A 12,187-nucleotide genomic window follows, 5' to 3' on the forward strand; every position below is an offset into this window, starting at 1 on the left:
GGATCTAGCGGATCTAATGGTTTAAAATATTTGTTTGAATGGTGAAAGCGGATAAAAGGTGGTTCAAATTATAATTTGAAATGTAAAAAATTTTATTTAATTTTCAGATACTGTCTTTTATTAAAAAAATTAATGCAACAAATACATAATATATTATAAAACAATAACATAAATTTAAATACAACATTTGTAAAACATATCACATAGTATTTTTATTTGCCCATGCTATGCTCCACTCAACCCACTCCCTATATCTGATAATGATGGTTCCTCCATCTATTTGGCTAAAAGACAAAATAATATTGGACCACTTGTGTTTCACCCATCATTTTTATCTTTGCAAGTTTTGTTTGTGAATGGATAAAAAAAGCGGACGGCCCCCACCTGCGTATCTCCCACTGTTTTTTACGCTCTCCATTCTCAGCCTAAGTGTTTGAACGGGGAGTGTTTAAAAGCAGGGGAACCACCAAGTGGGAGGAACCATCTTTAAATCCCCATTCATAACAAAACATAAAGGCTTGGAATGGGAAGTGGAACAAAAGATGGTTCCTACACCAAAGTAGAGCATCCATCAATTTTTCCCATTCATAAAATTTTGCAAATGAATTGAGAATAGTGGAAGAACCATAAGTGAGCTAAATTTTTTTTGTCTTTTTGTTAAAAAAGTGGAGGAACCACTTAGCTTATAAAACACATGACTAGAGGAGTATTTCCTCCACTTTTACTTATAAAACAGTTTTTAACTTTTTATTTATTTATTTTCATATTTTTATGATAATGCTTATTGTAACTTATGTAAACATAATATTATAGTTTTTATCTTGTAAATCTTATTTCATTAAATTATTATTTAGTTTTGTATTTACACCATACTTATCATGTGTATCTTTAATTTAATATCATATTTTATTTTTAACAATCTGTCATTTAAAATCATTTTACATATAATAGTAAATATATATTGATTTATATCGTATTACATTTTGAAAATTTGTTAATAGCTACTACAATGTATTATTATTTGACATGTTGAATTTTTTTTAATTTAATATTATATTTTGAATAGAAATTTATATTTATTTTATTTATAAATTATTATAAATTAAATAAATACTTTTAATTATAAAAATAGAAGTAATATAAAATTTCTCTAAATTATTTTAAATTTGTATAGTACTTTGGACCGCTTTTATCCATATTCACCATTCAAACATATGTTTTGAACCGCTAGATCCGCTTGAACCACTCTTGTTCCGTTCGATCCACTTGATCCGCCAGATCCGCACGCTTGATCCACTTTTTCCATTCGAAACCTAACTTTGAAAAGTGAATCGACTGCCTAAAACCCTTGAAAGAGAGTAGTACGTCCGCTCGTAGAAAAACTAATGTAATTTTTTTTAAAGAAAAGTTAAAAATAAATATTGTAAATTACATTTACTTTATGCCTTTTATGATCTATAAACATGTTTTTTTCTCTTATTACTTAATTATTTCATTCTATTCTGTTTTTAAGAATTTGAAAATTTCTAATTTCATTGTTACATACATATTATTGTACCTTTGTATTAATTATTGTAATTTTGTATTAATATTTATATAATTATTTTATTTTGTATAATTATTTTAAAAAAAATTTCGAAAATACTAGAGACTATCCATTTTAAAATATTTCTTACATGTTCGAAATATATATGTTTGATTTAAAATATATTAATTTAAAATATATTAAAATTTATATTTGCGTATTAATATATTAAACCTATTGTATGAAAGTAAATTTTATATCTTTCTCAAAAAGTACTTTTTATTATAATTTAAATAAACTTTCATATTTATTATATTTATAAATTATTTTATAAAACTTTAGACCGTTTTTTAACAATTTTCACCATTCAAAAATATGTTTTGGACCGCCAGATCCGCTCGATCCACATTTGTACCGGTAAATCCGCTCGATTTACTTGATCCGCTAGATCCGCAACGCTTTATCCGTTTTTCCCATTCGGAACCTAACTTGAAAATTCCAAGTTATCTACATCAAGAGATGCACATTGATTCACCTCTTCGAAAGTCAATCTTTATCTCCTGTCGTGGCCGATTATTCATTTTATGGGTGAAGCTTTCCTACCAGAGATGATGATGATGATGAAGATGGATCAAACTTCGATTGATTTAGAAGAGTTTCAGTAAAGTTGGCGTATTTCATTAACAGCCAGACAAAGATTCTCCTTATGGATCGAATGAGTAATCTCAAAATTACATTACGAAGGTGTTAAATGTTCCAATTTTCGGCGGCGGTTAAAGACGAAAGAAAATTCCAACGAAACTAGAAAAATCCGACGATGGGGACCGTTCAGAGACAGAGTCATCGTGCCAAATCTCACCTCGTGAACCAACGTGTGAAACGCGTGTCACCAAGCATGTAAGAGATCTGACACATGGCATATTAACTAACCATTTAATTGAAGGCTTTACTCTCAGTTGTAATCGGGTTCGGTTGGATTTTTTTAAGTTTTCTAGCGTAACAGTCCATTGGACTTTCCATTAAAGGAAAATGTTAACAAACAAAATAAAATATTCGAAATCTGAAATGATTTTATATTTGATTATGTTCCGCCATTTTGATTTTTAAATCGGTGTATAATTCGAATTTGTCTAATTTATTATTAACAAAAAACATTCTTATTACAAGTATATTAAACAATTTTTAAATATAGAGTAAACGAGAATATTTTATATAACAATTTAAAGTAGCGGTTGATTTGGAGAAAATATTAAATTTTCTAACTATTAACTAATTAATCTTACAATATGCTTTTTCAAAAATATTGATATTATTTATTTAATTTTCTAAAATATTTTCGAAGCTCTTATTTGTTTTATAAAGGTTTTTTACAATTTATATCCCCCTATATATTAAATGAGAAGTCACTTTAGTGATTTTTGGCGACGTGTCGCTTATAGGTGAAGTTTCAAGAAATTGTTATAATTTGATTGGTTGATTGTTCTTAATTTTTATTTATTTAATTTAGATCTAAAAATTTAAGGTAAGTATAAAATCATTTAACATCACTTGCCATATAATTTAAAGAATATTACAAATAACGATTTATGGAAACTAATTCTCGAAATTATAGAAAGATTAATAATGTTTTATTTATTACTTTTAATATTTACAAACTATAAAATATAATGAACGAAAATTTATATAAGATAATTATAATAGTTTCATACTCTGCTTGATGAACTGTAATCGAATATAATTATATAATAACTATTTTAAATATTAAAAAATCCAAACATGTTTATTAATATTATTTTTAAATTATTTATCGTTGTTTAAAGAATAAATTTTTCAGAATTTACAGAATTTTAAAATAATTTATAAAATGTTATAAATTATTTATAAAAAATATAAACCTACTATATATTGATTGAGAAGTCACATAAGTGATTTTTTATTACGTGTCGATTATAAATGAACTCTTCAAACTGTTATAATTTGATTGGCCGATGATTTTTAATTTTATTTATTATAATTATATCTAAAAGGAAAGGATAATTCAATTACCACTTTCTAAAATAATCTACATAATTTTAGAAATAATTATTTATGGTAACTAATTGTTGAGACTATGAAAGAATAATAATGTGATCAGCTACATTTTTCAAAACTCAGAATCGTCATATATTATATTTACTTTACAATGAACAATATTTTTTTATAGTGTTTCATAACTACTTATTCTGCTTTCCATCAACTCTTATAATTTATTTGTCTAACTCATAACTTTCATATATTCGATCAGGGACAAAATTTCATGCTTTAGTTTGTGAACAACTCATAAAAAATTTGAAGGTTGTCCAGTTATTCAAAGTGTACGATGTTATTGGTAATTATCGGACAAGCTTTCATCCGTACAAAATTGGGTTCTTCCACGCGACTTTTGTTGCAAAACCAAATGATTTTCCAAGTGAAGTTCCCGAGAAGTATTTGGCTGATTACACTGAAATTCCGGGTGGAAAAGCTGATAACAGCCGTTTGGTTGGTAAGTAATTTTCAACTGGGAATTGTTCATGCACTAATAATTTATATATGATTTTAAGGCTATTAATCTGTTTATTAAATAACTTTAATATATACCTACTTAATTGAATTTGTAATGTTTAAATATTCTTTTGGCTTTGTATTATTTGTGTTAATTTAATTATTTTTATTTTGGAATGTAGATGTTATTGGTCAAATAGTTAACTTCGGTTCTCTTGAAAACAAAATGATAAAAGGAAAAGATAACATGAGGCTCTTGATTGAGTTACGTGACCAAAAGTAAGCTTAAGTATTTTACCTTTTCTTATTTAAACATAATACAATGTTCTTATAAGCTTGATTTATCTTGATTTTGCAGTATCTCTAATGATTCACTTGCTCTTACAAACAACGATAGTACCCAATGGTCTGTTGGTACTGCTACATCTGTTCGTGCCAAATTTTTTGTTCTTAATGAGAAGAGAACCATAAAAGAGATCATTGATAGTACTCTGGTATATCAACTAAACTCTCCATTTTAGTTGACTACAATCCAGTTTTCACACTATTTCGATGATGGTATGTAAATTTAATATTATTTTCTATTCAATAAAATTTAGAAATTTATAAATCTATGAAATTATTTTATTTCGTACAACTGCTTACAAAATTTAATAATTTTTTGCAGGTTTCTAATGGATTTTGCTTTCTTTATCGAAAATGGTACTTCTTAATTTATATTACTTATAAATTATATTCTGACGTTTATTATATTTTCTTTAAATATGTCATTATTTTTAAATACAATGGAAGATATATAGAGTTGGCAATCCAATCTCTTTGGCAAAACTTAATATACAAAATATGTATGCATATGAAGCTCTATTTATAATAACATAGATCCATGAGAAATAATATATAGCATCTTGAAAATATATGCTAGCTAAAATTATAAAATTATATATCTATGAAATTATTTTATTCGTACAACTGCTTACAAAATTTAATAATTTTTTGCAGGTTTGTTTTCTTTATTGAGAATTGTACTTCTTAATTTATATTACTTATAGATTATATTTAGACTTTTATTATATTTTCTTTAAATATGTCACAATTTTAAAACAAAAAATATAAACATAAATATATTCGTCACCTAAAATACACAATTACAACATATATACAATACAATTCTACTTAGTGATAATATAAAATCTGTAACTTCAATAACTGTATACTATTTATTCCACATTTTGAATATTTTTATGTTTGCACAGGATGGAGGCCAGTCACCAGGGACAAAGTTAAATATATTTGATTTTATGATTTTTTAGTTTCATTATAATTTTGTGAGGGAAAAAAGAATGTGGCTCATAATGGAGCTAAAAAGGCCAAGTAACAAACGCTCCCGTGGTGGACACGAGACTATCCTTAATTCACGGCCAAGAAAAAAAAATCCATATTTACAAAAAAAAAACAATAAATATCAACACCTTTTTTTTCCTATCCTATTTTTCCAACACACAACTCACAAAAAGTAAAACAAAATCATTCGTCTTCCTCCTCTGTCCTCTCATCACCACAAACAATGGCGTCTCTCCTCGCGAACGGTATCTCCAGCTTCTCACCACAACCGACCCCCGATTCCTCCAAATCCCCGAAATCCTTCCACCCAAAACCCGACTCCTTCAAATTCCCCTCCTCCTCGAAAACCCTAATTCCAACTACGCGCCTCCTGAAAGTGAGAGCCGACGTCGGCACAATCGAATCCAATCCAGCAGGTAACTCCTCATCAACCGAGAAACTCCAGCAATACTTCCAAAACCTAGACTACGACAAAAAATACGGATTCGTGGAAGACATCGACTCCTTCACAATCCCCAAAGGCTTATCCGAGGAAACGATCGGCTCAATCTCAACCCTCAAGGACGAGCCGGCTTGGATGCTCGACTTCAGGTTCAAAGCCTACGCCAAGTTCCTCACCCTCAAAGAGCCTCAATGGTCTGACAATCGCTACCCTCCCATCGACTTCAACAACATGTGCTACTACTCCGCCCCCAAAAAGAAACCCACTCTTAACTCCTTAGACGAAGCCGACCCTCAGCTCCTTGACTACTTCGACAAGCTCGGCGTCCCCTTAACGGAGCAGAAACGGTTAGCTAACGTCGCCGTCGACGCCGTTCTCGACAGCGTCTCCATCGCCACCACTCATAGGAAGACGCTCGAGAAGTCCGGCGTCATCTTCTGCTCCATCTCCGAGGCGATCAGAGAGTATCCTGATCTGATCAAGAAGTATCTAGGGAGAGTCGTGCCTAGCGACGATAACTACTACGCTGCTCTGAACTCCGCCGTGTTCAGCGACGGCTCCTTCTGTTATATCCCCAAGAACACGAGGTGTCCTATGCCGATTTCTACTTACTTCCGGATCAACGCTATGGAGACTGGCCAGTTCGAGAGGACGCTGATCGTAGCGGAGGAAGGGAGCTTTGTGGAGTATCTAGAAGGGTGTACTGCTCCTTCTTACGATACCAATCAGCTTCACGCGGCTGTTGTCGAGCTTTACTGTGGTGCAGGAGCTGAGATTAAGTACTCCACCGTGCAGAACTGGTACGCGGGCGATGAAGAAGGGAAGGGAGGGATCTACAATTTCGTCACGAAGCGTGGTCTTTGCGCTGGGGACAGGTCCAAGATCTCGTGGACTCAGGTCGAGACGGGGTCTGCCATCACTTGGAAGTACCCGAGCGTGGTTCTGGAAGGTGATGATTCCGTTGGGGAGTTTTACTCTGTGGCGTTGACTAATAACTACCAGCAGGCGGATACGGGGACGAAGATGATTCACAAAGGGAAGAACACCAAGAGTCGGATCATTTCCAAGGGTATCTCGGCTGGCAACTCGAGGAACTGTTACCGTGGTCTTGTTCAGGTTCAGTCCAAAGCTGAGAATGCGAAAAACACTTCGGTTTGCGACTCCATGCTTATTGGTGACAAAGCAGCTGCTAATACCTATCCTTACATCCAGGTATACATTGTTTATATGATTCCAGTCTTTATGATAAGCTATGTGATAAAGTCTGAACTTAATGCGTTGTGGGTTTGGAACAAATGACAGGTTAAGAACCCATCAGCCAAAGTAGAGCATGAAGCGAGTACTTCAAAGATTGGAGAAGATCAGCTTTTCTATTTCCAGCAGAGAGGAATTGATCATGAGAGAGCGTTAGCTGCAATGATCTCTGGGTTCTGCAGAGATGTCTTCAACAAGTTGCCTGATGAATTTGGAGCTGAAGTTAACCAGCTTATGAGTATTAAGCTTGAAGGATCAGTGGGTTAGAAAACATAACTCACAATTACACAACAGTTACGTTACAAAACAGTCTTTGTTGTGCTTCTCAATAAAACTTTTCTTCTGGGTGTTTTACTAGTTTCAGTATGTGTAAAACTTTGTATTATGTATTGTTTTGATAGCTTCATGTGAACCATATGAAAGGTATTGTTAATATTATTACACTTGCTAAAAACATGAAAACAATAATGTTCACAGAAGTGATATTGTAATAAACTTTTTGAGCACAAACTCATTTTATTCAATTTGTTGGATATTTTCCTGATAAGTATATTCTTAAAGCAGGGAATTTTAGTGATATCATTTATTCTAGAGATTTTCCTTTGGTATCTGGAACAAGCTTGGCTATGAACACATCAAAAGCCTATTCACTGGCAAACATCAGAAATGTTCCTGCAATTATATTGTTTTCCCTAATTTGGAATTGGAGCAAGAATTTAAAGGAATAAGCGAAGAGAGTACATGCACTTATAGAGGAAGATGAAGATGATGCATATAAAAGTTCAACGAGTTCAGGATCTCAGGAACGAGTATCCATATACTTTGGCCAAATCCAAGACATCAACTCACTATGGTCATATCAACAAACACTTGTTAAACTTGATACAGCTTAGCTTGAGGTCTAAAGTTTTTCAAAGGTAGTCTTAATTTTATTTTATTTCTTAGAATATTGTAGAATCTTCAGGAGGTGAATCATAGAACAGAGAATGAATCTCTTCTAAAGATTTGCCTTTGGTCTCTGGAACGAGCTTGGCTGTGAAAACAAATCCAAGGAACATCACTGTGGCAAAGAGGATAAATGTTCCTGCAATAGATTTATTTTTCTCAGTTCATGAAGAAGATCATTTGTTTAGTTATAGTAAAACATTTTTGATTGTATACAATAAATATAAAAGATTAACTACCTGTAGAACTCCACTGAAGCAAGAAACTGAAGAAGTAAGTTACGACCCATGAGCTTATAGAGGTGACCAAGTTACACACTGTTCCTGCCGCTCCCTTAACATCTACTGGATAAATCTATAAAATAAATGAAGATAAAAACATTTGGTCATACTTAACAATAAATGAGTTAACATTTAGATACTTGTGATTATATTTTTTAAAAGTCTTTAATTTACCTCTGATGCCACAATCCATGGTAGCGGTCCCATGCCTAATCCGTATGATGCAAAATATACCTAAATAATATACGCAAAACACAATTTTTACATTGGCATTGTTTAAATAGTAATGTTTAATTAAAATTACTTATTGTGATGATAGTTTATGTATTACCATAACACTAATGAGAGCCAAGATAGGTGTTCCTGTTTCCCAGCAATTGTTCTTCTGCAAAGTAACAAAACAAGAGAAATTACAATCAAAACTGAAACCAAACCATCGGTTTATAGTAGAGTATACTGAGCATGCCTGCAAGATGAATGAAATGGCCGTTGCAAGACACCCCAAGAACATTCCAGCTTGAGAAACCTACAATCACTCAACAAAATCACTCCTATGTTTTCATCAAAACCCAATCAAATAACCTATCATGTTTGGTTATTTAGACTTTCCTATATGACTATTGAATTGTATTTTACCAGTAGGAGGGAACGTCTTCCGGATACATCCACAAGCACAGTACCTAAAATGCCTCCAATCATCTAGAAGAATATGTGTTTAAAATGATTATTTACAGAATGTTATATGTAAAAAATTTGGAAAAAAATAAGCATGCTCTATATGATCTTATATCAGTAAAAACCTGAATGATTGATGTTGATATGAATCCAACGTCACTGGATACACCTGATTATCGAATAATTATTGACTGGTCGATGAAGCAAGATCGGAGAGAAAAGTAAGGTTTTATTTACCAGTAGAGGTGAATATGGAGTCAGTGTAAAATGTATAACCATTAAGACCTCCAAGTTGAGGCAGAGCTATAAGAACTATACCAATCTGTGTAAACCATTGGGTTAGCTAATCAAGAAAATGCACACAAAAAAAAAAGTTATCAAAGTTTGTTTTCTCCTCTCTTTTTGTAAGAGTTACTTACAGTAAGTGACAACACGTATTTTCTCTGAAACAGCTTGAAGAAACCATGGCTATTGACGTCTTGGTGTTGTTTAACGTGTTGTGTATATTCCTATTGGGATATCAATGTAAGAAACAACAGATGCATCTCATATATAACTATTCATGCATATATATGTATTCATATATTCTTACTACTATCTCTCTTGCTTCATCTGATACATCCGATTTGGCTCCTCGTAGGCTTAACAAAACGGCCTCGACCTCCTTTTCCTTTCCTACTTTGGCCTATGAACACATATATATAGTTTCTTTAAACAAGGTTCTAACATGTAAAAACATGAATGTTATGTTTTCAATACTTAATGTTTTTTTTATAATTTTATAGTTTCCAGAAGGCAAACAGAAATGCTAAAATGTAAGACATAAATTTTTTGCTTTAAAAATAAGCATGCACTTACTAGCCATCTAGGAGATTCAGGGATGAAGAAAAGAAGAGGCACAATCATAAGACAAGGTATAGCTCCTGTCCAAAGACAAAACACAATACCATTTGTACAATGTTTTTCTTCCTTATAAGGAAATAAAGAACAGTCTAATTTTTGCATTCAATAAGAATTAATGTCTTTTGCCTACCTAAAATAGCTAAATCGCGCCAAGCAACGACTGTTCCAAGTGCATACAAGACGGATATACCAACGCCAACAGATAACTGAAGAACATAAGACATATTGTATTGAATGAAAATTACATTTTTAATATGATAGGTTCAAGACTGTTCCAAGCGCATACAAGACGGATATACCAACGCCAACAGATAACTGAAGAACATAAGACATATTGTATTGAATGAAAATTACATTTTTAATATGATAGGTTCAAGACTGTTCCAAGCGCATACAAGACGGATATACCAACGCCAACAGATAACTGAAGAACATAAGACATATTGTATTGAATGAAAATTACATTTTTAATATGATAGGTTCAAGACTGTTCCAAGCGCATACAAGACGGATATACCAACGCCAACAGATAACTGAAGAACATAAGACATATTGTATTGAATGAAAATTACATTTTTAATATGATAGGTTCAAGACTGTTCCAAGCGCATACAAGACGGATATACCAACGCCAACAGATAACTGAAGAACATAAGACATATTGTATTGAATGAAAATTACATTTTTAATATGATAGATTCAAGATTTTGGTTCTCTTAATTTACCTGAGACAAGGAAGAAGCAGCTCCCCGCAAATGTCTTGGTGCTATCTCGGTGATGTAAACCGGTCCCTAATATTAATGTTTATCAGATTATATGATGTATAACAAAAATATCATTCCAAACGAACCTACAACACATATATTCAAATGTTTAATTATCTCATTTCTAAGATATTCAGATTCAAGTCTTAAAAGGTTCAAAAAACATTTTGAATTTACCAGATTAATTAATAAATCTAAAACCAAACCTTACATTTACAAAAAAATTATATAAAATATGTCTATAATATATTAATATACCCAAACAAAGTTGGTTAAACACCTCTAGTTTTCCGATGAAAAAAAAACACCTCTAGTTTTATTCATTCATACCAAATATGAGCTGATGCCGACTGAGATCCCTTGCAAAAACCTTCCAATATCGAGCAGCCAAACACCCTATATATATATATATGTTCACAGGAATTAAAGATCAGAAATAAAAATGAGATATCTTAAGGAATTATAATAATTTAACGACTTAAAACATGTTGGGAAAGTTAGCAGATAATATTTTCTTCGAGCGGTTAAGATGAAATGTAGACGATTTATGTTTGAGATAGCCTTCGTATTTTAGGAAAGGGATTTGCTACTCAAACTTTGTATTTAGAGAGTGTTTTATGACTCTCTTAGAAAGAACTCTTTCTCAAAAACTACTCTTGATTTATGATTGCTTTTGCTTGTTGTGGGATGATTACAGATGGTGCTAGTAAGAAGAAGACTCTTAATATTTAGGAAAGGGTTTACTACAAAGATTTTGTTTTTGGAAACTCTCTCTTACAAATATTTTCTCTCTTTGTTTTTCTTGATTCTTGGATTAAGGCTTGATTATGATTTGATTAGTTTTGGGCTTAAGGAGGGAAATCCAACAAATCTCCCCCTTCCCGATTTAGCCCGAAACAGTCGCCATGCCTGTGCCTTTGCAGCATTCTTCAAACTTCTTGATCGGTAATACTTTGGTCATAAAGTCTGACCAATTTTCGTCGGTGTGTACCTTTGTGAGATGTATGAGCTTCTCTTCCAGAACTTCTCGGATCCAATGATGTCGAATATCAATGTGCTTTGAGCGAGAGTGAAACGTCAGATTCTTTGCTAAGTGAATAGCACTTTGGTTGTCACATAGCATGTTGTACTTGTCTTGCTTTACTCTCAACTCAAGCAAGAAGTTCTTCATCCATAGCATCTCCTTGCACGCTTCCGTTGCTGCGATGTACTCTGCTTCCATGGTGGATAAGGCAACACACTTTTGTAGTTTTGATTGCCAGGAAACAGCTCCCCATGCAAAGGTAGTCACAAATCCTGATGTCGATTTCCTTGAATCCTTATCACCAGCACAATCTGCATCGGTGTAACCGTTCAGCTCCAATTTTCCATTGCCAAAACATAGACACTTCTTCGTTGTGCCTCGTAGATAGCGTAGGATCCACTTAGCTACTTTCCAATGCTTCTTTCATGGATTCGCTAGAAAGCGACCCACAACTCCTACTGCATAGGCAATGTCCGGTCTGGTGCACACCATAGCATACATGAGACTGCC

The 12,187-nt window shown here is 32.7% G+C and overlaps 2 protein-coding genes across 2 annotated transcripts in view; one reads left to right on the top strand and one right to left on the bottom strand.

The window, feature by feature from the left end:
- The first annotated feature begins 5,521 nt into the window (after positions 1–5,521).
- LOC106318511 (UPF0051 protein ABCI8, chloroplastic) lies at positions 5,522–7,523 on the top strand. Its single transcript, XM_013756524.1, has 2 exons — positions 5,522–7,043; positions 7,134–7,523. The coding sequence occupies exons 1-2, from the start codon at positions 5,613–5,615 to the stop codon at positions 7,350–7,352; spliced, it is 1,650 nt and encodes a 549-aa protein (XP_013611978.1). The 5' UTR covers positions 5,522–5,612; the 3' UTR covers positions 7,353–7,523.
- Positions 7,524–7,808: 285 nt separating this feature from the next.
- Positions 7,809–12,187, bottom strand: part of LOC106313278 (sugar transporter ERD6-like 15) — an 8,692-nt gene continuing 4,313 nt past the window's right edge. Inside the window, exons 6-19 of the mRNA XM_013751049.1 lie at positions 10,984–11,049; positions 10,615–10,680; positions 10,020–10,095; positions 9,845–9,909; positions 9,579–9,671; positions 9,406–9,495; positions 9,224–9,308; positions 9,112–9,155; positions 8,948–9,010; positions 8,778–8,837; positions 8,643–8,696; positions 8,486–8,545; positions 8,270–8,384; positions 7,809–8,169 (exon numbers count right to left, since the gene is read on the bottom strand). Coding sequence (XP_013606503.1) covers positions 8,027–8,169; positions 8,270–8,384; positions 8,486–8,545; positions 8,643–8,696; positions 8,778–8,837; positions 8,948–9,010; positions 9,112–9,155; positions 9,224–9,308; positions 9,406–9,495; positions 9,579–9,671; positions 9,845–9,909; positions 10,020–10,095; positions 10,615–10,680; positions 10,984–11,049 — 1,080 coding nt within the window. The 3' untranslated portion in view covers positions 7,809–8,026. The remainder of the gene's footprint in view (positions 8,170–8,269; positions 8,385–8,485; positions 8,546–8,642; positions 8,697–8,777; positions 8,838–8,947; positions 9,011–9,111; positions 9,156–9,223; positions 9,309–9,405; positions 9,496–9,578; positions 9,672–9,844; positions 9,910–10,019; positions 10,096–10,614; positions 10,681–10,983; positions 11,050–12,187) is intronic.

Source organism: Brassica oleracea, chromosome C9 (genome assembly GCF_000695525.1).
Source record: "Brassica oleracea var. oleracea cultivar TO1000 chromosome C9, BOL, whole genome shotgun sequence".
Lineage (NCBI taxonomy): Eukaryota > Viridiplantae > Streptophyta > Magnoliopsida > Brassicales > Brassicaceae > Brassica > Brassica oleracea.

Coding starts and splice junctions, on each gene's coding strand:
- LOC106318511 (XM_013756524.1), top strand. CDS start 5,613: ATGGCGTCTCTCCTCGCGAACGGTATCTCCAGCTTCTCACCACAACCG. Junction 7,044..7,133: donor ATACCTATCCTTACATCCAG/GTATACATTGTT, acceptor AACAAATGACAG/GTTAAGAACCCATCAGCCAA.